Genomic DNA, 27,121 nt, shown 5'->3' with positions numbered 1-27,121 from the left:
ACGACCCATGCCTTCTTCCCTCTTGCCTTAGTAATGTCTAAATATTGGTCCTATAAAACTTTCTTTCAAAGGCAGTACTCCATGCATGTGCTCTGAACAGCTTCTTTCACTCATGAGGACAAGTCTATGCTGACAAGTCTATCTCTCCTGATTCTTTTGTTTGACAGCCTGGGATCAGAGCCAAGCTCTTAGTTTAGAACCCTCAACCTCATGCTCTTGTTGACCAGCCACATTCCCACTAAGACTACTGTTCTGGAAAATCTGTAAAACCCTTGCCTTCCTGTGGCCAAAAGGGCAGCCACAAAATGGGGCAGGACCTTCTTTTGTATAAGCATTGCCCTAAAATTGCAGAAACCAGGATCATACCTTGGTTTCTGTAATGATGCTAGCAGAGTAACATAAGAAGAAAAGTAACTGCATTAGAGTCTAAAGACTGGGGTGAACCTCTCTCTCTCTTAGTGTCCAGTGTCCTTTGTCTTAAGGCATGATGCACTATGTCTTTAGAAAAATATTAAAATAGGGATTATCTGAGTGGCTCAGTCGGTTGAGAATCAGACACTTGACTTCAGCTCAGGTCATGATGGCACGCATGGTCATGAGATCAAGCCCCACATCAAGCTCCAAATTCAGCTCAGAGTCTGCCTGAGATTCTCTCTCTCCCTCTCCTTCTGCCCCTCCCCCACTCCCATCTCGCTCACTCGCTCTCCCTTTCTAAAAATAATTTTTAAAATTTCAAGAAAGAAATAATGCAGGTTAGAAAACTACCAATTGACAGTGAAATACAACTCAAAGAATAAGAGGGAAGAATATAAAATAATGTTTTTCTCAGGTGATAGAGTCCACCTTCAGAATTCTAGGAGAAAGAGACAGGTTACAAAATTAGCTGAGAATAATTTCGACTAATTATTTGAAATAGCACTCTTTTTCAAATTACAACAGGTCACAAATGAAATACAGATATATCGCAGTTATTTTTTTAAATAAATAGTAGCCTACACATGAAGATTCCAAAAATACATTCATTGTATGGTAACTGCTTGATATATGGCAAACCAAAAGAAACACAAAAATGGGGAAAAATCACTAATAAAAGTTATTGGGACAGTTAGGCATCAGTATATAATAAAATTAATCTGATCTACATCTTATACCAAACCCCAGAATAAGGTGTTTAGAGAGCTCTAAGAGATAAGCATCTAAAAAACTAGAAAAGAGTAGACTAGCATATTTATCTCACTTAGGAAGGGGAAAATAATTTCTGGCCAAGAAAAGATAAAATGGAGAGATGGTGTGTTTAGGTATAAACATGTAAACACTGATGAACAAGTTTTACACCACAAAACATAATAAAACAAATAGAAAACCAGTCACAACAGAACGAGGAAGGATGTAAAGTACAATGAAGAAAAGTTTATACCCAAACTATGTAAAAACTGATAAAATTACAGGATGTCAACATTCAGGTTCAACTTGGTAAGTTCTTCTTTTAAGATCATTTAGTTTTAGTTGTGAGAAAATATTAAAATCAAACATCACCTTCTCCCTAAAACTATCTCAAGGCAAGTATATGTCTACTAAACTGCCAAAAGTATTAAAATTACCAAGCCTGAAGCCACAGAGAAAACCTATATGTGTACTCTCACAATATAAATTGGTTCCATCTTTCTAGAGATCAATAGAACTATGACCCTTTGACACAATATTTCTCCTTTGGGTAAAGACTGCGGGAATCCAAAAGAAAGAGGGGGGAAAAAGCCTAATTTGCACAAAAATATTCAAAAATGCACTATTTATAATAGGAAAAAGAGCTCCCAAAACAGAAGAGCTAAGGACCTGTGGCATACAAACACAACAAAATACAGTAACATTCTTTTTCTTTTTTTCTCTTTTTTCAAGACTATTTTTAAAATTCAGTTAGTTCACATATGGTGTAGTATTAGTTTCAGGAGTAGAATTTAGTGAATTATCAGTTGCATATAACAGTGCTCATTCCATCACATGCCCTCTTTAAATGCCCATCACCCAGGTTACCCCATCCCCTCACCCTCCTTCCCTCCAGCAACCCTCAGTTTGTTTCCTATATTTAAGGGTCTCTTAAATGGTTTGCCTCTCCCTGTCTTTATCTTATTTTTTCTTCCCTTCTCCTATGTTCATCTGTTTTATTTCTTAAATTCCACATACGAGTGAAATCATGTAATAGTTGTCTTTCTCTGACTTATTTTGCTTAGCATAACAAGTTCCTTCCATGTCATTGCAAATGCCAAGATTTCATTCTTTTTGATGGCTGAGTAAATATTATGAATTATGTATTATATGTGTATATAGAACGTAAGTATAGAATTGTATATAGTATGCACTAAAAATAATGTTCATAAAAAAAAAAAACATGCTGATGACAAAGAGGAAAGAGAAGAGAAGAAAGTCTGATCATGACCAAGACCTGAAATGAAGCTGGAATGTGATCAATGGTTATATATTTAAGTTCTTGACCTTGGGTCTCACAGCCTTACCTCCCACGCTTGGTCCAAAGAAGTGTTTGTCAAACTACTATCATGAAGGATTAGATTGTTCTGTGTTGTGTTCTGTTTTGTTTTTGTTCATTAAGGAAACACACGTGACTCCACTTCCACCAGTCACTGGCTCCAGTTAAATGTGAACTTACTCCCACATGTTAAGTCCCTCAAAACCCAAACAGGTCTACATGCTGTTCAAACAAACTAATCTACTGCTTACACACTTGGATGTGGCTACGATGTCAAGTTGCTATGGAAATTTCTAAATGCTTACTCTCAATGTTTGTACTTCTCTCTTGGCACCAGTCAGCTGACCACACTTGAGTAGCACTAGCCTAGAGCTGGTGGTTGCCATGTCCATACCCCATTCTTAGAACTACCCAGGACCAGGCAGTTCTAAGAAAGTCTCATGGTCAAGAAAGCGTCACTTCAAGGATCTTCAGAGACATCAGGTCAGGCCTCAAGCCTTCTGAGTAGCCCACATCAAAACCAGCTACATACATCAATGCCTTCACAACTGAGCAAGCTCCCCAGATTCCAACCCTGTCCGCTTGTCCACCTGCCAGCCTGTGCCCATGACCAATTCCCGTATCTCCTGACTCATCATCTTGGGCTGCTGGTCCTTAATCCCAAATCCACTTTTATACCATGACTGTTAGCATCTCATTCGCTGAAATCTGTAGCTGTGAAAACTCATGCTTCCTTCATTTGAGGCCACCACATTCAGACACTGAATCACACATTTGCTCCCTGAGGGCAGGGAAATCATGTCATGAGCATTACTAAATTCCAACAACACTACCTGGTACAGAGCCAAACTGAAGAGACTTTTACAGACCGAGTGGCAGAGTTTGTGTAGTTACTTGCCATTCAGTAACACAGGACCTGATCCTCGGTGCCCTTCTGACCTGGATTTAAAACACTCCACAGGGCAGCCCCAGTGGCCCAGCGGTCTAGCACCGCCTTCAGCCTGGGGTGTGATCCTGGAGACCCGGGATCAAGTCCCACATCAGGCTCCTTGCATGGAGCCTACTTCTCCCTCTGCCTGTGTCTCTGCCCCTCTCTCTCTTTGTGTCTCTCATGAATACATAAATAAAATATTTTAAAAAATAAAAATAAAAAAATAAAACACTCCATAGCACAGATTCCATTTCAAGGCTCTGACAAAGCTAAACAATGATACTCATCAAGAGAAAACTGATGGCCATGCATAGAAAAACAGCCTCCAGCATGTGCAGGAACACTAGCTTTTCAGGTTTGTTCAGCTAAAGTCAGGGTCTCAGCAGCTTGGACACTTGAACCTAGTGACCCCAGTTCCCCTACTTTCTGTAACCAAGCCAGGATCACTGGTTCTTCTGGACAGTGGTTGCCACATCCACACCCCATCACACCTTAGACCCTATCTGGCCAGCATGCACTATCTTCCAGAGGCCGCCCAGCCCAGAATGGCCAGCATGCACTTCTCAGCATGTTCTTAGCTAAATAAGATTCTAATTATCATTTTCGTGATGCCCTAAACAGAAACTTGACAAACTTGGAAACCTGAAATCACAAGGAAGACAAGAAATACCACTCTGGGCTTCTCTAACGCTCTATAATGGTCCCCAAGACAATTTCTCCCACCTCACAATCAAGCCACGAGAGAGGAGCAGCATTAGAAGCCCATGCATTGCTTAACCCCACTCTTCAAAGCATTTCTATATAAATATGATATACACATAGCTGTGCATTTATTACTTTACGTTGTATTTCCTACATAGTATTGAGAAGTAACATCAAAGACAAAGCCACCTTTTTTTTTATACTGCTGCCTTTTAAAAGAATATTGAAACTGAGGCGAATATAAAGGTCAAGGTTACATGTTTTCAGAATAGCAAGCGAACAGTCATTTTAAATAAAAATACACCACATTGTCAATCAGTAGGTGTTCAGAGAACTTTGTTTACAACGGTGTGTTCTTGGAGACTGGCCTCCGCTGGAAGACAGGAAGGCAGAGCGAGCATGTGTGAGCAGTGCACTCAGGAAACAGAGTCGCTGCGTAACACTTGTTTTTATAACCACAGAACAGTGTGGAAAACAAGTGGTCATTGCCGCAAAGAGAAACATGATGTAGGTAGATGGAGTCACAACAAATCCACGTCCAGAACAAATTACATACTAACACCCAGGAAGACTGTGACTCACACACTCATGCAAAAGTGAGAGGAAAGGGACAAGAACACAGTATTTTCTAAAACACTGAGTTTTTAAAAAAGGAAAAAAAAAAGAAATTAACTGAATTAGCTACTTGTAACAGCAAACGGAAATCACCTGAATGCACAAGAACAGATTTCTTTACTAATTTATGGTACATCCATGAACTATAACACTCTCCAGCCATTTAAAATGTATTTGTAATGAGTGTTTACTGATAGGAAAAGCTCTACATGGTACTTTTGAGTAAAAAAAGCAGGTAACAAAACAGCGCATATGACATTACAATATACACAATATGCATGCCCTGCACATTTTCCTTCAGGAATTTTCCTTCAGGAATATTGATTCATTTTTGAACAGTAAAAACCAGTAAAATTTTTCTTAACTAAATGCGTTTAGAACCAATTGTATGTATACATAACAGAACAAGCAATTGTTCAAAAGTTCCTTTCTCTTAACCCAAGCTTTCCTTAGGCTTTCGCAACCAACTTCATAGCTCTAAGGGGCTGGATATGCTTGATACCCACAGTAAAAGTGTGATCTGAAATAGCTAAGGTTATATCAAAATGTGTCGCTCGGGAAATTTGGGAACACACAAGTCAAAGAGGGGATAAAGAGTGTCATCTCGGGGAGACAGAGGAGAACGTGATGACAAGAAAGAATGTAACAAAGCAAAGTCACTGTACCCCAGCCCGGGTAGATGCCATCCGTGGAGCAAGGGGATTGAGAGATCGTCCATGTGGAGTAGGAAAAAGCTACGAAAGAGAAAGAGGCTGTGATGACTTCTCTGGCGTTAGAGAAGTTGGTGGGGTGTAGAGCAGGAGGAGTTTAGTCAGCAGAGAGAGAGAAAGACAAGCACCATTGGTGCTGTCATGACATCCACATCCTGCTACAAGATCACTTGGACTACCGGGGGGAACTATAGGGCGGGGGTCAAGAGAACATATGGTCACAAATCTATCATGCAGTCGAGACCCACGCTACCACTGGCCACATATGAATACTTAGCTCTCAATTAATTTCAATTAGGTTAAAAGTTTGGTTTCTCAAAACAATGGCCACATTGCAAGTACTTAATAGCCGCACATGTGGCTACAGGTTACCATATTGGACAGTGCAGATGCAGAACAATTCCATCACCATTGAAAGTTCTTTTAGATACCCCTTGTCTAGGGATGCTGGGTGGCTCAGTGGTTAAGTGTCTGCCTTCGGCTCTGGTCATGATCCCAGGGTCCTGTGATCCAGTCCCGCTTCGGGTCTCTGCATGGAGCCTGCTTCTCTTCCCTTTGCCTATGTCTCTGCCTCTCTCTCTATGTCTCTTATGAATAAATAAATAAAATCTTAAAAAAAAAAAAAGACACCCCTTGTCTAAACAGGGCAGGATGGTGGCTCAGCCTAGGGGATGTGGCAGGAAGTCAGGGAAGGGAACTCATAGCAGGGATGGAGAAACTTTAGCAGATGCAGGTTATAATTTTAGGATAGAGCCCCTGAGCAAAGAAAATGGATTAGATGTAGGAGTGTGTGGAAAAAGGGCAGAATCAAGGACAACTCCTGTTTTAACTCATTAGTCTCGTAAGATTACCCACCTCTCTGCTCAACTCTTGCATTCATCAAGCAACCACCTGCCATTAACTCTACCTCTCAGGTACTTCCACAACTGAATGGCAGGTATAAATATTCCAATGACCAGACCACAGATCCCAAGTACATTCTGGCTTCTAGAGCAAAACAGACAAGAGTTTTTAAATGCAAAAATTAAGTAGAGGCAGATGGGAAGCAAGGGCGCAATAAGAAAGTAAAACAAGGCTCCAGATCAAGGGCAGCAAGCATGCAATCCTCAGAAAGGGGAAATATGATGAGGGGAAAGCAAAAAACAGGCTGCACAGCAAGGAAACACTCAAACAGCTCGCCAGTGGAACAAAACTTCCGGAATACAATATTCACAAAATCCAAAAACCTTGCTTCCAACAGCAAATCCACTGAAATAAAACTGCCCACCTAAACTAAGTAGAAAAACCAAATGCACATAATCCCAAGAGAGTGCGCGCTTCCTCGCTAAGCATCAATAAATCATGCTCGTGGCCATGAAGTGTTAAGAAAAAATAGAAATGTTGAGGCAGTAATGATTCTCCCAGTTTGCTCCAACTTTGCCATTCCCTCTCTGCAGAGGGCTCCCAGGTATGCCTCAGAGCTGCTGCACAGCCAGCTCAGACAGCTAACGGCGGCACTGTCCAAACGGCCACATTTTGACACGCTATAAACTTACTGTTCCACCCATCCGTCATTTATGACCTTTTTTCCTAAGGATAAAACCACATCCTTGTTCTGGGTATTTGGAGCAATGAGGATGCTGTTCACCCAAACAGCTAGGGAAGGGTTTGGGTGAGGCAGGAGGAGCAGCTACTATACTGTTCAGAGGACAAATGAGCACAAAGAAAACGGTCGAGGGAGCACTGGGGCGAGCTCCTTCTGCAGTGCCAAACTGCAGCTACAATCCACGGAAGGAGCTCCCCACTCACACAGAAAAAGAGAAAAATGTGAAACCACCTTAGTCAAAGGTAAAAACTTTTTATAGTCATTTCTTCTCATTTTGAAAAAGAGCTGGCTGAGCAGCCCCAGTGGCGCAGCGGTTTAGCGCCTGCCTTTGGCCCAGAGCGCGATCCTGGAGACCCAGGATCGAGTCCCACATCGGGCTCCCGGCATGGAGCCTGCTTCTCCCTCTGCCTGTGTCTCTCCTCTCTCTCTCTCTCTGTGTCCCTCATAAATAAATGAAAGCTTAAAAAAAAATTTTTAAATAAAGCAGAAAAAGAGCTGGTTTTCTTCAGGATGCATTTCCCCTGGCAAACTATATTAAACATGAGGATTAGGTTTCCGGGCTAACCCATAAAAGCCCATAAGTACGAGTTGGATTTGACTCTGAATAATAGCCCTGAACAGAGATCCCCCCAAGGGGGCCAGCAAACACTCACACCCAAGGCTTCTGCTCCAGGGCAGAGCCTCATGCAGAATTACCAAGTACAGGATGTCTCCCCTTGGCAGCCCCAAGACACTAAAAACCCCATTTCACCTACCCCTCAAAAGGATCCTTCCCATTAAATCCCACTACAAAAAAATATAAAAATAAAAAAGAAATAAATCCCACTACAGAGGTGGATGGCATTAAATGGGTTTAATGGGAAGCCATGATTTTAACAACCCTGCAAGGTAGGTACTATGGAGGGAAAAACCAAGGCTCAGAGACATTCAGTGGAATTCCAACACCTGCTTAAGTCATACTGCTAAGTAGTGATGTGGGGGTGTGCGCGGGGGTGCTCCTGGGGGTGTTCCCTCCCAGAACCCAGGCCAGTCTGGCCCTCTGCATGCTGCCCCGTGCCACTGAGAAGCAGATGTTGTTTTGGTGGCAGGAGCTAGGTGGGCAGCTGTTGGCAAGCACACGCCATCCCGGGGCTTGGGCCAAAGCGCAGTTTCCTCCTTTTTTACTAAGGCTGTTTCATTCCAGGAAAGCAGGAGGACAGGAAAAGGAGGCTCGCCACACAGGTAAGGAGCTGGGGCCAGGTGCTCTGCCAAGGTTTCCCGAAGGGGAGGAGAGAGGCTTTGGCAGGACCCGCCAGCTCCACTTCCCAAGTCGGAAGGGCAACTGGAGCCCCCAGAGGTGGCTGCTCCATGCTGACAGCTCCCCGACCAAACATTGGCAGGCCCCCAAGGTGCTAGGCCCCCAAAGGGCTGGGCCTCCAAGGTGTGGGCCCCTGGACGATGGCGAAGCAGCCGCAGGGTTTGGCAGCCCCCTCACCGATGACATGTGGGCCCCAGGACACAGGGCCTACCTGCCGGGGCTGCTTCCATACCTTCAGGCTGGACACAGGCAGAACCTCTCCAAATGGCACCTCCAGAGGGGCAATTCAGCAGCTGTACCTACAGGATTCAATGTGTGAGCCACTCTCACCCTCACCCCTTGCCGACGCCTCTCTCCTCCTGGCTGCTCCCTCCACCGATCCCACTAACACACCACCAAGCCTATTTCTAAGAAGTGCTGGGGACAGAGACCTCATGTCCAGCTCACAGCTTTCAGCAACACCCAAAGAATTAACCAGGACCCAAAAAGCAATACTTGGTTTGATTAGGACAAAGTTTTCATAATTGTGACTCATAAGAGCCACCAGCTTCTGGGCCAATCTCGCCCATGCGGTCAGTATGGGGCAGGATTTACTCTAGGAGTGATTGTATTTCATAAAACAGTAAAGGCTGCGTGTAATCCATCTATGACTATTTGTGCAACACGATTATCTTTTCAAATTTCTAATTCCGGGATGCCTGGGTGGCTCAGTGGTTGAGCATCTGCCTTTGGCTCAGGGCGTGATCCAGGGTCCCGGGATCGAGTCCCACATCGGGCTCCCTGAATGGAGCCTGCTTCTCCCTCTGCCTATATCTCTGCCTCTCTGTGTGTCTCGCATGAATAAATAAATAAAATCTTAAAAAAAAAATTCTAATTCCTGGAGGAAATGCCGCCCAGACCCCTGTCTGGGTTTCCCTACGATGCACTCACCCACCTGATTTGACCACCCCACCCTCCTTTATGCCCCTGATACACTCCATCTGCCACATTACACACTGAGCTTCTCCCACTCCTCCATCCGCTGCACACTCTGCATAGACTCAGCTGCACGGCATCTTTCATCAAAATGTCTACTGGGTTTATTCCCACCAGCTCTAGCCCCACTGTCATCACCCTCATGAAAGCACCCCTCCCACAATACCACAAGAGCCCCAGCCCAATTCCTACTGGAGTTCTCTCTACCTCCCAACCTTAGTCCTCTTTCTCCTTCCAGGACAGCCACCCAAATAACCGCTGTCCTCACGCTGTTCCCTTGCTCCTGACCAGCCAGCCCATCGGCCTAACCTTACCAAGGCCGACATCTATAGTCCACAGAGGAGTTAGCCTTGCTTCCCAGTTGCCCAAGTAAATTCTCTCTTCCTCACATACATCCTAAGCTTGGTCTCACCTCCATGCCTCTGTCCCTTCCTCCCCTAAAACGCCACTTTTCCGATCCCATCCAGGGACCCAGACCAGTACTTTTCTAGATTTTATTGATTATTCCTATCTGAAATCTCCATTCATACCCTGTAAGTGCCACACTGTTTGAAATGTAATACTCTAAAAAAAAAATTAAATAAATAAATAGATAGATAAATAGATAAATAAATAAATAAAATGTAATACTCTATAAGTGCTTCAGGGTCTCACCTCATGACACATCAGGGCTTAAGTCCCTACCAGTCTTTGAACTAGTCCCTGAATAAGCTACGTAACCTCTCTGACTCTTGTTTCCTCTTCTGTAAAATAAGGCAACAAGAGTAATTATAATTTACAAGCCAATTACTATTGTAATTAAATGAGATGGTGTATATAAAGGTACCTGGTATCATGTTTGACTCCTAACAGACACTCAAAATTGGCGTTCATATTCTTTTTTTTTAATATTTTATTTATTTATTCATGAGAGAGACAGAGAGAGAGGCAGAGACACAGGCAGAGGGAGAAGCAGGTTCCATGCAGGGAGCCGGATGTGGGACTGGATCCTGGGTCTCCAGGATCAGGCCCCAGGCTGAAAGTGGCGCCAAACCGCTGAGCCACCCGGGCTGCCCGGCTTTCATATTCTGTACTATGCTAGAAACATCTGTGTCATACTCTTCATTACTGTGGTCCTCTGTTTCCCTCTGAAATTCTCAAACCCTCCCGGGGCAGTGCTGGCTATATAGTAGGTTCTAAGTAAGCATTAATACTTGCTAATTAACACAAAACAAATGGTTTTCTTCTGAGTCTCATCACCGGAAACACATATCGTTGTGTACCTCAAGCACCCTCTCTAGTCTGGAGGCGTATTCAGAGTCATTAAATTCTTGTCATTATTGCACTGACCTGCTGCTCCAGCCCTAAAAATAGGTGCTCCTGTTCCCATCTTCCCTGTGCTTGGGGGCAAGAGGAGTCCTGGGCTGACTGCCCATAGTACTGAACATAAAGCAGCCACACAGAGGCCCAGCCCACGTCCACAGACAACAGCCCTCTAGTTGTCTCCCCAAGGGGCACCATGTGTGATCACTTTCACCAAGATCCCTGTGGCACCCAGAATCATAACACACAAAACACCCCACAAGGACCCAAGATGCCTCTCCCAAGCTTGTCAAGGGTCAAGTGTATGACTTTTCAGATTATAGTATGACAATATAAAACTACAGTATTGGTTACTTTTAATCACATTTTTTTTAATTCCAAAATACACGTTCAGAATTTTTTTTAAGGAACAGGGGTGCCTGGGTGCCTCCATCATTTAAATGCCTGACTGTTGATCTCAGCTCAGGTCAAGATCTCACAGTGAGTTCAAGCCCCCTGTCAGGCCCCATTCTGGGTGTGGAGCCCACTTAAAAAGGGGGGGGGGGACAGCCCCGATGGCCCAGCGGTTTAGCACGTGCCTTTGGCCCAGGGCATGATCCTGGACACCCGGGATAGAGTCCCACGTCAGGCTCCCTGCATGAAGCCTCCTTCTCCCTCTGCCTGTGTCTCTGCCTCTCTCTCTCTCTCTTTCTCTGTGCCTCTCATGAATAAATAAATAAAATATTTTTTTAAAAAAAGGATACACAGGAAATCGGAAAAGATGCAGCCTTACTAACACAGGTGCATAAGACCCCAACTGTCCTTTATCCTCAACAATCAGTATCTCAACCATGACAGAGATTAACAAAGTGCTCTGAAAGCACGGGAAAATAAATAACTCAGTTTGGGGAGGGGAGAGTGATGAGGGCTTTACAGAGAACATGTGAGGTGGTTTTTGAGATCAGTGGGGTTTCCCTGGGAAACACAGGGAGAAGGCAGTTCAGGCCAATGGGAAGAGCATGAGCCAAAGCAAGGAGGGCTGAAAACACGGAGCATGTGAAGAACATGAAGTCCCGTGGGCTAAAGAGAATGTAAGTAGAGGTTAGGTGCTAAGTGACAAACACTGGCAAGGAAAGTTGGATCAACTTGGTAAACTGATTTGAGGTGCTATGTTAGGAAAGTCTGAATGGTGCTTTGAAAATATCTAGACAGTGAAATGACATGATAAGACCCATGTTTTAGAAAATCTGAGAGCACAGTGACGAATGAAAGGGAGGCAACATAAGGTCAACTAAGAAGCTTCTTAGGCAAGAGTCTGGACAAGAGATGATGAAGGCATGAGTGAGCCTGGGCCATGGATAAGGAGAGAGGGGGGCTACCCCATTGGAACCTGGTCTCTAATGGGATGTGATACACAAGAGAGGGACACAGACACACACCCATGTCCACAGCAGCATCATTCACAACAGGCAAAAAATGGAAGCTACCCAAGTATCCATCAGCAGATGAACAGACAAACAAGATGTGGTATACACACACAGTGGAACGTCACTCAGCTTTGGGAAGGAAATTCTGACACATGCTACAACATGGACAAACCTTGAAAACATTACAGTAAGCGAAATAAGCCTGTCACAGAAGGTAACTACTGTATGGTCTCACTTATATAAGGTACCTAGAGCAAATTCATAGAAGAAAATAGAATGGTGGTTGCCAGAGGCTGGGAGGCTGAAGGGGTTGGGGGGTGGGGAGTTATTGTTCAAGGGAAATAGAGTTTCTGCTTTGCAAGATGAAGAGCTCCAGGGATGCATGGTGCTGATGGTTGTGCCACAATGTGAATGCCCTTAATGCCACCAAACAGTGCACTTAAACATGGTTAAGACGGTTGATTTTATGTTATGTGCACTTTACACAATCTTTTAAAAAAAAAAGCAAGAGGGGGAGGGGGGCAGGGTTGACAATATTGTACATCTTCCAGCCTGAGGCCCTAAATGAAGGGCAGTACCTTTAACTGCACTCCAGGCCACAGGAAGGACAGTGCAGGGGAGTGAAGAGAGAATTCGGAGCTGCACAGATGTCCAGGCTCAATACAACTGAGGACACACACTTTTCCAAAAGGCTCCCTGACAGGATCAGCATTGCCTCTTACATTCCTGAAGTCTAAAAATGACACAACTTGAAAGATAATTAACAGCAGCCGAAAAGAGACAGGAAGTGACTTCCTGATTTTTCATTTGGAAAAGCGGCATGCTAGCGTACGTGGGGCAGATTACACACTTACATCAATCTCACTCCTTTCTGAAACCCAAAGAGAAGAACAATAAAAACATTATGTGCCCCACCCAGGTGCCCCAAAACATTGTGTTTTTAAAAACATAAACCATAGCCAGAAGATCTGGAAACTGGACTATTGATGGAGAAGTACTACAAGACTACGGTGAGCTGACCAAGCTGAATCCCAGCTAGGTCTGCAGCAGAGAGAACCCAGATCCCATCTGATGTATGCCCCAGAATTTCCAAGAGGCTCCAGAACTAACAGCTCCAGGTAACTCTGGAAGCTGGAGCGAAACAAGGGCTGAAATAAGAAGGAAGGCCTGGAAACCTGTCAGAGCCCACAAGGCCCTCCTCCACTCCCAGGGGGCCCTTCCACACAGACAATTCACTGCCGGTTTATTCTTTAGAGCAGGGAGCCCTGTGTTTTTAGACAGGACTTGGGTCTGTGGGACAAGGAACGCAGGTAAGAATAGGAGCTCCACTCGGAATACACGGAGACTTAGAGGCGTGTGCGTGTGTGTGTGTGTGTGTGTGTGTGTGTGTGTGTGTAATGTATGCGTATCAGCCCAGATGGGGAGCACGACCAGTCCAGGTGCTTCAGGCAGGAAGGGACCTGATACAGGGAATTGGAGGGGATGTAATCTTGGTGAGAGCCGTGAGAGCCAGGGTCAGAGGAACCACCACTCACGCTCTGGAGTCCAGAGGCATCAGCATTGTAAGAAACCGCATAGATGATCTCAGCTCCCCCGTGGCTGAGGTGGCTCTGAGTGCCAGAAGGATACTCGGAGCGGACAGGAAAACCCCACGTCTGGCATGGGCCACTGCTGCAGTAACAATGGTGGCTTCTCCTTCTGACACTCTCACTGGCAGAATCGAAATCAGAAGCCTCCTGTCAGGGGCCCCTGGGTGGCTCAGTGGCTGAGCATCTGCCTTTGGGTCAGGGTGTGATCCCAGGGTCCTGGGATGGAGTCCCCCATCGGGCTCCCCGCAGGGAGCCTGCTTCTCTTTCTGCCTATGTCTCTGCCTCTCTTTCTCTGTGTCTCTCATGAATAAATAAAACCTAAAAAAAAAAAAAAAAAAAAAACAAAAACAGAATCCTTCTGGCAACTGTAGTGTCCAGGTACCAAGCCCCTACAACATGAGAGAGGACTTAACAAAACAGGGATAGGACTGAGAACCAGGCAACCATATCCGGTCATATCCAATATCCACATGCCAAGGCCACCCTCGTCCTCTGCTCCCACTCAGTTCCCTGCCCCCCCAGTACTGGCAAATAAATCTTCACTTTCCGGGCAGGAAATGACAAAAGTCTCCTAGCCAGTGGCCAAAGGAAAAAAGTCAGGATGCTAAAATTTAAGTTTCTGAAAGAAACAGCCCAGCCAGATCACCCTCCGGTGAGGCTCACAGTCAACAGAATAATGATTTCTTACCTTCAAAAAGGCCAATGATTTCCAGCAAAGTAGTTGCAATTTTTTTCAAAATGACTCATATTCTCTAAATTTTAATTTGCTTCAAAAACAATATACAGGGGACATATGACATCTATAGATGAGCTACGATTAATGACCAATTATTCAAACACCACAAATGTGAAAATATGAACCCACACAAGCCACAATGCAGGTGAGATGTGCCACTGAAATAACCTTGTACTTTTCTTGCCTAAACTCTAGAACTCTGGTTTTCAAAGTATGACCTGGAAACCCTGAATGTCCCCCAAGACCCTTCAAGTGAGCTGCGAAGTCAAAACTACTTTCATAACATGAACTTATCTGCCTTTTTCACTCCTGTTCTCTCCTGAGCACACAGAGGCATTTTTAAGAGTCTCCATGACATCAGATGATACCATCACTCTAACAGCTAAGAGAATGGAAGATGTTTTAAATTTTTCTCAGTCTTAATTTCTAATATGGTAAAAATCAATAGACAGAAACCACACAAAAGCTCTCTGGCATCCTTGAAAATATTTAAGAGAATACAGGGGCCAAAAATATTGAGAATCATTGCTATAAAACAACATTTTAGTTAGTTGCCTTTGGAAAGGAACTTTTAATATGTGAAACTAATTAGAATTAGTTTAAGGTTATATCTTCGAAGGTAAAAGAAACAGTAAATGTTTTACTATCTTGTATCTATTGATCCCGTAGGAGGAGGATTTTTCCCAAATTAAATTATTTTTCCCCTACAAGTAAGCACCATGATGCAAGTCTCACTGCCTGGAAGGTAGCAAGCACACCACTAGAGTAAGGAGCCCCTCACATGAGCTGTTCCTACAAGTAAATGATCTCAAAGCCTTTCCCAGTGGCTATGTAAACCAGCCACTACCACAGGCCCCTGTTCCCCAGAGTATTACAAAGATTCTCAGGAATGTGGAGAACCAACATGAGATCTCAACATCACCAAGGGATCCCAGAGCTTCAGAGAATGGGAAATAAGCTCTGTTTTACAAAATGATGCTAATGCTGGAAGGTAAGGGGAGGTGTGAAGGAATGCTTATGCTGGTCTCACATCATGTCGGGCCACCTTTTCAGTGCCTCACTGCACTGGGATCTGTCTCTTCTCAGCCAGCTGCTGGTCGCGGGAAGGCTTCTCAGGAAGCCCCTCTGACACAAATACAAACCCGCAAGAGTGAGGGCAGTTCATCCCTGGAGCACGCTTGACCAACAGGCCACAGGAGCCAGTGCATAAATACTCCCCTCTCCATGTCCCAGGTAGAGGATACTGGGGCACATTCAACAGTTCTCCAGGGATCCCTGGAGCGACAGTGCTCCATCATGGCAGCTGACTCAATGACTCACTCTTGGGTTGGCTTTCTGTTCTTCCCTTTGTTATTATTCCCTTGAGTGTTCTTCCTCTTATGTTTCCTGGGATACCTTTCCAAAATAAACTGCCCATGCTAAGCCCTTGTCTTAATCTTTCAGGTGACCCCAGCTAAAGACAAGGCATGAGATAAGCTCTCCACTTCCAGAGAGGTGGGGAAGGGGCATGGTTAGCACAAGAGTCGCCCAGCTCCTTCCCATTCTGAAAGCTTGGTAGAAGGCTTCACATCTAGTAGATGTTTTAAAACGACCAGTTAAGTGAAAAGAGAGTGAAATGATGGCCAATGATGGAAGAGAGACTATCACTAATTGCTGTGTCTTATGACATAGATCCTAAGAAATGGGGGCTTTGGAAGAAACAATGAAGTCTCCAGCAGAAACGGAAGGCTAAAAAAGAACCCTGAAATGATCAAGACAGGGGGGTGGTTCTGGAAAAGGAAATGAGTCTTAGCCACTGGAGACCCAGAGACTGACCTCCCAGGAGCTGGCAGCCCAGAAGCTGAGGGGAGGTGGGGACAGAGGACATTCAGACGAGTGAGGGGTTCAACAACCAAAGAGAGGAGTAGATTTTACATGGTAGTCCATGAAGGCTTGAAAGAAAGAGTGGACTAACGTCTCCACTTAACCACACCAAACCCTGACAATCAAACCCTGGGGCCTGCAACCCTTGACTGACTCTCTTTATCTCTTTCTTTTCTTCCTCTAGTGATTACTGATTGGCTGGGCATACTTTACACATTAATTTATTTAATCCACAAAACAACCCATGAAGTAGGTTCTATTATTGTCCCCATTTCACAGATAGAGAAACTGGAACCCAGAGAAGTTACACAGCTGAAAGACAGAACTGGGGTTCAAACCCTGCCAGCCTGGCTCTCTCTCACACTTCTGCCCCCACAGACAATAAAGCCACCACATTCTACATGATAATCGCACATGATTCCTTTTGCAGTATTTCCCATGTGTTGCATCCTTAGCATTTTCAGAACCTGTCACTACATGTAATTTATACTTTTCCTAGGCATCAGTTGAGTTCCTAGCCTGTATATACCAGATGCTGGGCCAACTGCTGGGGATAAAGATGCAAAGTCCCCATTCTCCAGGACGGTCCCATTATACACCCTGCAAGATGAGCCAAGTCATGGAGAGGTGAACCTACAAGTCAAGGTGAGAAGGTAGGCCTGGGATGAAATTGGGACAAACTGGCAGGTGAAAAACACAAATTCTCTCTCATCCCAGAAGAAGTGTCACTGAGCATCTGCCATGTGCTAAGCCCTAAAAGGTAGCAAGGAAGGAGAAGGACACTGAAATGAGTTATCATGCAGTCCCACTCAATCTTCATACCCACACAGGTAAGGTACAGCAAAGCTTTCACACCAGGCCTTGGGTCTATAATGAATCTATAATTAAAAATGATCAGTTCAGTCTCACTGTAACACCACTTTAAATCACAATACTTATAGTAGTTTTCCAGAACTGACCATATACAACCAAGCTCCTATTGTAAGTATTCGAAGCTCTCATCTTCCACTCTCTCCTTGGTTCTGACCTCACTACTCATTAAATCAATCTTTTTCTTCCCAGTATATTAAAAGCAAATAAGAAGAAAATATTCACCCTTTATATGTTTGCCCATGTTATTTACCTTGCCAGAAGTTGGTCTTCTTTACTTCTATCCACCTTTATCTCTGGCCATTTTCAAAAGTATCTGATGATTACCTTCTCCACTCACATGGCTTTGGTCTTTTCTCTATCACAGTCCTGTGGCACTTGTAGATTAAAGTCTCTGGTGTGCTTGGTACCAATGTATTTTACTCTGAATGATTCTTACAGCCATGCATATATGAGCTGGCACATAGTAGGTGCTCAAGAAGCCTTACTTGAGTCCCGAATGTTAAGTCAGTACTATAGGGAAAAATCCCGCATGATCATACACTGTGCTCTCATACAATTTATTATAAAACCTTCTTTCTCTTCCTCCTCATAGTTAATAAAATATACTGATTCATCGGCCCTGTAAATAAGCCCAGTCTCCCCAAGGAACTACTGTGACATGAATGAAATCATCACTTTATACTAGACATCATGCTTCTGGAACAGTGTTTGGTACACCATTAACTCCCAATAACTATCTGTGGAAGTGAATTAAAATAATCAGCTCTTTTCACGCCTGCCACATACTATACAATGTGGTAAAGATTTACAATAACAAAGTTTGTAAGAAGAATTTGAAGAGTAACCCTGATCAAACACAGAAAAAGTTGTTTTACCCACGTTACACGCTGTACTATCCTAAAAGACTAGGCCACTCTCTTCTTCCTGGACTTCACAATCTGTCAATTGCTTACATCCCTCCCCATTCTCAGGAGCCTACTAGGCAGAACCTGCCCATCACTGGACACAAAATCTGAAAATGGCATTTTCAAGTACTTTGTGGAGAACATGATTTAATGACACTGCTGACAACAGTCACTTTGAGTTGTGTGATCACAATATGCAAAGTATTTAAATACAACCAGCTCATTCCACTTAGATCTTTTCGAAAGAAAATCGGGAAGTAATGAACAAGAAGTGAAACGTTTATCCCCCAAATGATCCGGAATTCACATAAAAGAAAAACTGGATATCGTAGAGAGGATAGTAATTCTGGGACTCCCAATGGATAACAACAAGCCGAAATGCTTTGAAACCAGCCGATATCAATCCAGTAGATGATAAAGGATACTTTGGGAAATCTGCCTCCCATTGAAGGTGGGGTTTTTCTTTTTTTTTTTCCTCCAACAATACTCTACGTAACGTGAATAAAATGTGTTAGACTATTGTTTGAAACCTGCCTCGGTGCGTCCAATCCATGCACCTCCCGATTGCATGGAGATCTGCCGGGTGACACATGAGATCTAAAGTGGGTGGATAAAAATAACCTGGTCCTCAAAAAGACATGATAAACGCCAGACAGCTGAGTCACTTTGAAGCCCATCTGACTCTTGAAAGGGACACTCACTCTCCTCTTCCTTGTCGCACATATACCTGCCACCCGGGGGGAAACCACCAACCGCCCTGGGTGGACGGCAGTGACCTGATCCGTCGTAACTCCCCCCACCCCCACCCCCACCCCACCCCGCGCCACCTCCCGTCTCAGGTCACGACCCGCGACTGAACTTTTAATGATTTATACTGACGCATTTCAGCCCAGGCGACTCCTCTAGAGGAGTACGGGGAATGACTTACAGAAGCCATAATAACCCAGCAGTCCCCATGTCTGCTGCCCCACTGCAGGGACCCGAAGGTTTCTTCCCACATTCTAACGGGAAGCAAAGGAGCGGGGAGCGCTGGAAAGCGGGGGAGGCCAGCTCGGCGAGGAGATGGCAGGGCCCGGGGGTGGGCAGCCCGGGCCGAGGCCACGGTCCCAGAAGGGAAGGAAGAAGGGCTGCGAGTGCGCCGCGGGCGGGGGCCGGGGCCGGGGCCGGGGCCGGGGCCGGGGCCGGGGCCGGGGCCGGGGCGCGGAGCACGCAGCCGCCCTCCGCTCTCGCCCGGAGACACGCGCCCCCCTGCCCCCGCCCCCGCCCCCGCCCCCGCCTGCAGCGCGCGGTTAAGATCGGGGAACTCTCGGACCGGAGCTCGCTCTCCCTCCGTGGCCAGGCGGCCGGGAGCCGGGCAGGACGGCGGAGCAAAGCCCGCGGCCACCGCGTCTTCAGCGGCAGGAGCCTCGGGGGAAGCGGCGCCCCGCACGCAGTGGGCGCTCGCCAAGTGCTGCCCGACTGCGGGGCCGCCGAGCCAACTCCGCCGCCGGGGGAGGAGGTCCCCGGCTGCCCCCGCGCATCCCCCCCCCCCCGCCTTCACGTGCCGCCGCAGGCCGCCGGCACCGCACCCTCCCCCGGGGCGCCGCGGGCGCCGCCGAGCCTCACTTACCGGGGAGTCGTAGGAGAAGGCGCACTCGTTCTTGTACACCCTGTCCCCCGACCGGGGCACGCGGATCGTGGGCATGTGCGGCACCAGCAGCTCGCCGACGTCCCCTGCAGCCATCTTCCTGCTGCCGCTGCCGCCCGGCACGCCGAACAGGGCGCCCCGGCGCTGCATGGCCGCGGCGCGCCCCCGAGCCCACCGGTCGGGCCGCAGCGCTGGGTCCGCGGGCGGAGCGGGCGGAGCGGGCGGAGCGGGCGGCGGGGGCCGGGGCGGGCGGCGGGGGCCGGGGCGGGCGGGCCGCGGGGCGGGCACGGGCTCCGGGGGCCTGGGGCCGGCGGGCGGGGGTGCGGGGGACGCTGCTATTTTTAATCCAATGGCGAATCGCCGGCCCAGCTGCAGCGTCAGGCGGGGCGCCGGGGAGCGCCAGCCGCAGCGCGCCGGGGAGGGGGCGCTGGAGAGGGGCCCTGCGCCCGGACCGCGCTCGGCTGCGGGGGGGGGGGGGAGGACAGGGGGAGGGGAGGCGGGGGGGGCGGAGGCGGGGGGGGCGGGGCGGGGACGAGCCTCCCGCGGGGCGCGGGGCGCGGGGGCCGGGAGCGGGCAGGTTGCGCTGCGGCTCCCCCCAACGGCGTTTTCTACCCTAGGTGGATAGGTTGCCAAGGGGCAACTCCGAGGCAGCTGACACAAAGAGCAGAACTGGGGGGGGCGGGGGGCGGGGGTTAGACACCGCTCGCTTTTAAAACAACTGAAGATAAAAGCGAGGACTTCCCCTGCCTGAGTAGGGGCGGAACTCGATGTGCGAAATCTGGGATGATTGCACAGCGTCGGGCCCAAGCCTAAATCTGCGCTGTGCACTTAGGTGTGAACCTCACTCAACCTTGTTCCTCACTTTTAAAAAAAAAAAAAAAAAAAAAGAGGATAGCTTTTAAAAGAGAACAGAATAGGATCCAGTGAGGATGGACATGTATTTTTTGCAATAATACAGATTTTTTTTTCTTACGTATGGTGAGGAGGATCGAGATTGTTTGGGGGCGGGGAGAAGCTTTTCTAGTTTTATATTTATAGTCTTTGGAACGTATTTTGCCTGATTTGTTCGAGGTCTCCGCGTCGAACGTTGAACAGCCTGATTGGAGCATCTTATTCAGACACACACATATTCCTGTCTTGCTGGTCCAGTTCCTCAGAATACATAATGAACAGGATAAGGGGAAGGTGAATAATTTGCCAACAGAGCTTACCTCACAGCATACTCTCATTTTTTTTTTCAAAATAATTCTTAAAACACAGGTTCGATTCCGCTGAGGTTCCCTAACTACACCCAATGTACCCAGGGATTGCTGCCAATTAATGGAACGCAGAAACAGCAAGAAATAGTAAATAAAAATGTTGATTTCTGTAAGCCTCTCCCAAACAAATCAAATTATCTTTATTTCTTTAAGATTTTATTTATTTATTCACGATAGACATAGAGAGAGAGAGAGAGAGAGGCAGAGACACAGGCAGAGAGAGAAGCCAGCTCCATGCCAGGAGCCCCACACGGGATTCGATCCCATGACTCTAGGATCACGCCCTGGGCCAAAGGCAGGCGCCAAACCGCTGAGCCACCCAGGGATCCCCTCAAATTATCTTTAAAACCTTTTTCCCCCTCCCATTACGTCTGTTACTCTGCCTGATTCTGCAGATCTGCCAGGTTCCACTGGGAGACTGCAAAGGTACCTGGATTTTGATGTGAAGTAGACAGATGAGCCCCTCCCTCTCTTGCCCTGCTCTCCTAAATTTTCATATAGTCAAGCAAGACTCAATCACACCTCACATTCAGGTTCATCAATGATGCTCACTTGTCCAATTAAGAGAAAAAGTTTATTCAAAAGCATCAATAATCTACAGTTTAAAATATTTCTAGATTAAATGCAGTTAAAATTGAGACACCATTTTCCACCCTACAAACTGATTAAGACACATTGAGTTGGCCTAGGTTTGGGAAATAGGCCCTCATTCACATTGTTGGTGGGAATAAAAAAGAGTAAACAATATCGACCTTGATTTTATATGCATAAACTATTTCCCCAGCAATTCCTCACCTACACATTTATGCTACAGATAATTTATGCTACAGATTTATGTAAGGATATTTGTTACAGCATTTGTTTATAGTAACAAAAGACTGGGAACAGCCTAAAGATCTTTACGTAAGAAGTGGTTAAAATACAGCACTGTTGAGAAGAACCAAGCGCTCCATGTTCCATGTGTGCTGATGTGGAGCAATCTCGAAATCATATTACTAGATGAAAAAAGCAAAGTGCAAATCAGTGTGCAAAAGCAAGGAATGCATGCAAGGCACTCTGGTACACCCAAAATGCCACAGGCCTTCCATCCAGTTGGCTGTACCTATGCTATTTTGTATATATAGAGAGGCTACAGCATATACATATATATAGTATATATACTGTGTATATATCTACATATATATATATACTGTGTATATATATGTGTGTGTGTGTGTGTGTGTATATAGAGAAAGAGAGTAGAGAGGAACCTACTGCCAGTCTTTACCTTTCTGTGCTATTTACATTTTTATTATGTGCAACTATTGCTTTAAAAAAGTAATTAAAATTCTTCAGTTACAAATGCAAAAAAAAAAATTCTTCAGTTATACACACACTCTGAGTTCAGTAACCAGTTAACATGTTTGTAGTGTATTAGCTTCACATCCTTAACAATGCTTATACAATATTATTGCAACTAGGTAAAAATCAACACACATTTTGACAAGACTGGAAAGACAGGTAAAAATTAAATAGTTATGTTTAGAATTTATAAGATTTTGTTTGTATTTTCAGAATATCTTTGTTTCAAGGGATAAAACTGTATTGACACAAAAAGTCAGAGAAACTTCAATGAATTAAGACAACATCTTGGGCATCCCCGGTGGCTTAGCGGTTTAGCGCCGCCTTCTGCCCAGGGAGTGATCCTGGAGACCCAGGATTGAGTCCTGTGTCCGGCTCCCTGCATGGAGCCTGTTTCTCCCTCTGCCTGAGTCTCTGCCTCTCTCTCTGTCATGAACAAATAAATAAAATCTTTTAAAAAAAAGAAAAAAAATCTGGTTCAATTATTAGAACTTTCTAACTTAATTTTTCAAATTCTACATATGAATTTATAACCAGACTATTTTTTTTAAATCTTACTTGTTTATTCAGGAGAGACACAGAGAGAGGCAGACGGGAGCCTGATACAGGACTCAATCCCAGGACCCCAGGATCACGACCTGACTCAAAGGCAGACAGACGTTCAACCACTGATCCACCCAGGGGCCCCTATAGCTGGACTATTTTCCTGGGAAAAGTTTTCAATTAGTAATAATCATGCCTCAAATAAAACCTCATGGCTGCAACATTGCCGCTGCACAAAGTTCAACCAGACTATTACTAATGGGCCGGTTTCTGCCTGTAGATCTTGATCAAAGAGCGGGATGAAAGTGACTATGGGCAAATAATTTTCCCTTCAACATAAATTCCCAGTCTTGCTGAAGAGATTTCAGACTAAGAACTAACTTTTGCCACATCAAGTGTCCAAGTCACCCCATCACTCTACTGCTCCAAAGCCTTCTCGCATGACATTGAGTCTGCCTCTCGTGGCCTGGCATTCAAGGACCTTGCCCTTTGGCACTCTTTCAGATGTCAATCCCACACCTACTCCTGGTAAACTGGATTATATTGTCCCCAAGGATAACTATACTTGTCTCTTAGCCTTGGTTGAAAGCTCTCCACTCTCATTTCAATCTTCTCAATCCTTTCAAGGCTTTTCTGACTGCTCCAACCCTTAGGAGCCGATCTTAAATACAGACAGCCTCTATTGCCTGTACCCATCACTGCATTGTGCCCTATGACATCTTTTGTACTGTTCTTTAATGAGTCAGGGTTCCATATATTTTCCCTCTGTATAGGTAGCACAAATAACTCTTTGAAGGAGTTATTTCTCTTAACATCCTTGCACATTATGGCAGCTCAGTGTTTGTGGAATATTGCCTGCCCAGAAAGGTATTGCTTTGTTTATTTTAGGCACTTGGTAAGTACCTACCATGAATGACTCACATCTGTGACATTGTAATAGATATGTTTTGCAGTCAGCTTTGTGTCTTTTAGGTAAAATTCATCATTTCACAAATGTTGTTCCCAGAACCGACATAGGTTACATTAAAGCATGACGTGAACTGTGGCTAATGCCAAGTTAGGGAATTGGGGAAATCTACAGAGAAAAAAGATATCTTAATTATTTCAATTAATGGACTGGCTCTTGACCTCGGATGTCCTCCAATAATGTGCAGTGATCTAGTAAAGTCCTATTTGGTGATAGCTTGTTGTGGAGGCATAGCCACAAAACTTTCTATCCTGGCAGATAGCCTCTGCAAGAAGCATTGGTTATTTTTTTTTTTTAATTTTTTTTTTTTATTTATTTATGATAGTCACACAGATAGAGAGAGAGAGAGGCAGAGACATAGGCAGATGGAGAAGCAGGCTCCATGCACTGGGAGCCCGATGTGGGATTCGATCCCAGGCCTCCAGGATCGTGCCCCGGGCCAAAGGCAGGCGCTAAACCACTGCGCCACCCAGGGATCCCAGAAGCATTGGTTATTAAGTGTAAACCAACACGTCACACTGCTTAAGAAATGTAATATGTTTTCCATTTGAGAAAATTCTATATAACCATCAAAAGTCATGTGATCTAAGAATGTTCATTGACATGTAAAAATGTTCACTAAAATGCAAACTTCAAGGACAGGTTGTAAATGAGCATACACACTATTCTGTTTAAATACATACACACATATATGCATAGTGATAGAGAAAGAGATTAGATTGAAATAGGTCATACGGGGATCCCTGTGTGGCGCAGCGGTTTGGCGCCTGCCTTTGGCCCAGGGCGCGATCCTGGAGACCCGGGATTGAATCCCACGTCGGGCTTCCGGTGCATGGAGCCTGCTTCTCCCTCTGCCTGTGTCTCTGCCTCTCTGCCTCTCTCTCTGTGACTATCATAAATAAATAAAAATTTAAAAAAAAGAAATAGGTCATATGTTAATGGGGGTTATCTCTAGGTGAAAAAAAACTTTTTGTTGTTTTGTGTGTGTGTGTGCTTTTCTATGTTATTTAAATGTTTTGCATTAACTACCCATTTATTTTTTTTTAATAAGGGGAGATGTTAACTTTTTACACTACCACCAATTACGTCAATTTCTTTTCCATCTTCCCTCTTTCTTACCTGCTTGTCCCCTTCACCACTCATATAAAACTCAGTAAGTTTCTGCTATTGGGTTTATGGACAATCTCAGTAACTAGAAAGTAGGTTCACATTGGAATGAGCAAACTCCTTGAACAACTCTTAACATCAAGATGAGGTAAGCTGTTACTCAGTTTAAGAGGAAATCTGAGATCCCTGTTCAGCTTTTGGGGTTCTGTGATCTGTAATACTCACCACAGTTCTTTCAGAAGCCTGACTCATAAGTTACTCATAGAGATAGGTGAGCATACTCCTTTTCAGGCCAATCTGACACCATCCCTACTCATGCCCACTTGTCATTTCCATGTGCACACAAGAAGACATGTCCTCCAATCAGGTATAGAAAAGCCTGTTGTAGGGACTCCTGGGTGTCTCAGTGGTTGAGCATCTGTCTTTAGCTCAGAGTGTGATCCTGGGGTCCTGGGATCAAGTCCCCTAGCCTGCTTCTACCTCTGCCAGTGTCTCTGCCTCTCTTTCTCTCTCTCTGTCTCTCAAGTAAATAAAAAAAAAATAAAAAAATAAAAAAAACTTTAGAAAAGCCTGTTGTAAAACACAGTAAAACACACACACACACACACACACACACACACACACACACACAATACACACATACCACAGGGCCACAGGCTACTTTTTCAGGTTTCCTAGCAAATGGGCAAAGCAAGTTACCTAAATGTGATACATACTCTCTCCAGATTCTTTTTTTTCTCTCCAGATTCTAAAGAAACTCATCAAACATTGTGTGTCATTCTTTTTTTTTAAGATTTTATTTATTTATTTATTTATTTATTTATTTATTTATTTATTTATGAGAAAGAGCATGTGCAAGTGGTGGGATGCAGAGGGAGAGGAAAAAGCAGACTCCCCGCTGAGCAGGGAAGAAGTAGGAGGGCTCCATCCCAGGACCCTGAGATCATGACCTGAGCCCAAGGCAGATGCTTAACCAACTGAGCCACCCAGGTGCCCCATGCCTCATTCTTAGAGATAGGAAGCTCACAATGAAGAGCTTGTCCTTCATTCTTCTATATTATTAAACTCCCCTCTGGAACTTCACTCAGATGGCAAGCCCCCACATTTCTCAGAATGTGTCTCCTATTCTCTGTCAGAGGACACCTGCTACTTCCTGCTTTCCGGGTCCCGTCTGCACATTGTCATCACTGTAGGGACTAACATGATGTCCTACTGATGTTGACAGCCAAGATCAAGAGTCAGCACACCGCAGCCCATGGACCAAATCCAGCCTGCAGTATGCTTTTGTAAATAAAGTTTTGTTAGAACCCAACTGCACTTATCCATCTACATATTGTCTATGACCGCTTTTGTGCTACAACAGCAAAGTGCAACAAAAACCATATGGACCCAGGATATTTATATCTGATCCTCTACATAAAATGTTTCCCAAACCCTGGCCAAGATCCCTACAGGTTATATGTTATGATCCAGAATCAGAGAACTGGCATGACCTTAGATTTGTACTACTTATCCTCCGGGTGATGGCAAACCTGTTTATCTGAATGGAGCAAATACTTTCACCAGTTCAGTAGCTGCAAACCGAATGACAAGAAAAGTATTAATTTGCTTCGGTAAGGAGATCATCTCTGGAACATCAGCCAAGCTGAAATCACCACCTTGTTAACTTTACCACACTTCACCACCATTCTCCATCCTAATGCGAAAAATAATAAGAAATGATGGGGGAAAGAACGGGAATATGACAGCAATCACCAACTTTGTGTCTTCCTGGTCTTTGATACTGGCACGATTTCTTGCAGTTCCACTTGAAGAGCAGCTTTGTTTCATGTTTATACTTTTGTTAGAGAAAAAGAATACCAGTGGCATCCTCTTGGTCTTCCTTACTATAGTAATGATTACTCCACAGGTAAGGGAGCCATTGTGGAGATTCTACAGTTCACTAAGGTTACGTATTCCAACAATACTTTCGAGAACTGGAGTACTATCCACAGGATGAGCTTGGGTCTCTCTGTGCCTACCATGAGGTGAGTGGGATCAGAAGCTCATACATCATCTATTCCCAGTAAGCCTCCCCACTGGCAGATAGGAGAGGCATTCCACCAGTCTAGAGTTTCCATCAGAGCCAGTTTATAAAAGTCTCTTAAAAGTTTGGATATTTCTCATTCTCCAGGGTGCAGTTACTAGGGGAGTGGTTGCAGGGAAGGCCAGAAAGTAGGTTCATAGTCTCCATATGCGATATTACTATAGCATTGTTCCTGAGGAACCCTGCCTCCTCTTCAATTAAGAAGCTCTATGGTAAAAAA

At 45.1% G+C, this 27,121-nt stretch overlaps 1 protein-coding gene and 1 non-coding gene across 2 annotated transcripts in view; one reads left to right on the top strand and one right to left on the bottom strand.

The window, feature by feature from the left end:
- Nucleotides 1–19,815, bottom strand: part of USP13 (ubiquitin specific peptidase 13) — a 114,457-nt gene extending 94,642 nt beyond the window's left edge. The window contains exon 1 of the mRNA XM_055308155.1: nucleotides 19,581–19,815. Coding sequence (XP_055164130.1) covers nucleotides 19,581–19,748 — 168 coding nt within the window. The 5' untranslated portion in view covers nucleotides 19,749–19,815. The remainder of the gene's footprint in view (nucleotides 1–19,580) is intronic.
- LOC129498973 (small nucleolar RNA SNORA81) lies at nucleotides 316–498 on the top strand. The gene has a single exon (XR_008662247.1). It is a non-coding gene; the product is annotated as a small nucleolar RNA SNORA81 (small nucleolar RNA).
- Nucleotides 19,816–27,121: the final 7,306 nt, after the last annotated feature.

The sequence above is a fragment of the Nyctereutes procyonoides genome, unplaced genomic scaffold, assembly GCF_905146905.1.
Source record: "Nyctereutes procyonoides isolate TBG_1078 unplaced genomic scaffold, NYPRO_anot_genome, whole genome shotgun sequence".
Taxonomy (NCBI): domain Eukaryota; kingdom Metazoa; phylum Chordata; class Mammalia; order Carnivora; family Canidae; genus Nyctereutes; species Nyctereutes procyonoides.
Note: the sequence above shows the minus strand (reverse complement) of the source record. Positions and strands in the feature narration are given on the sequence as shown.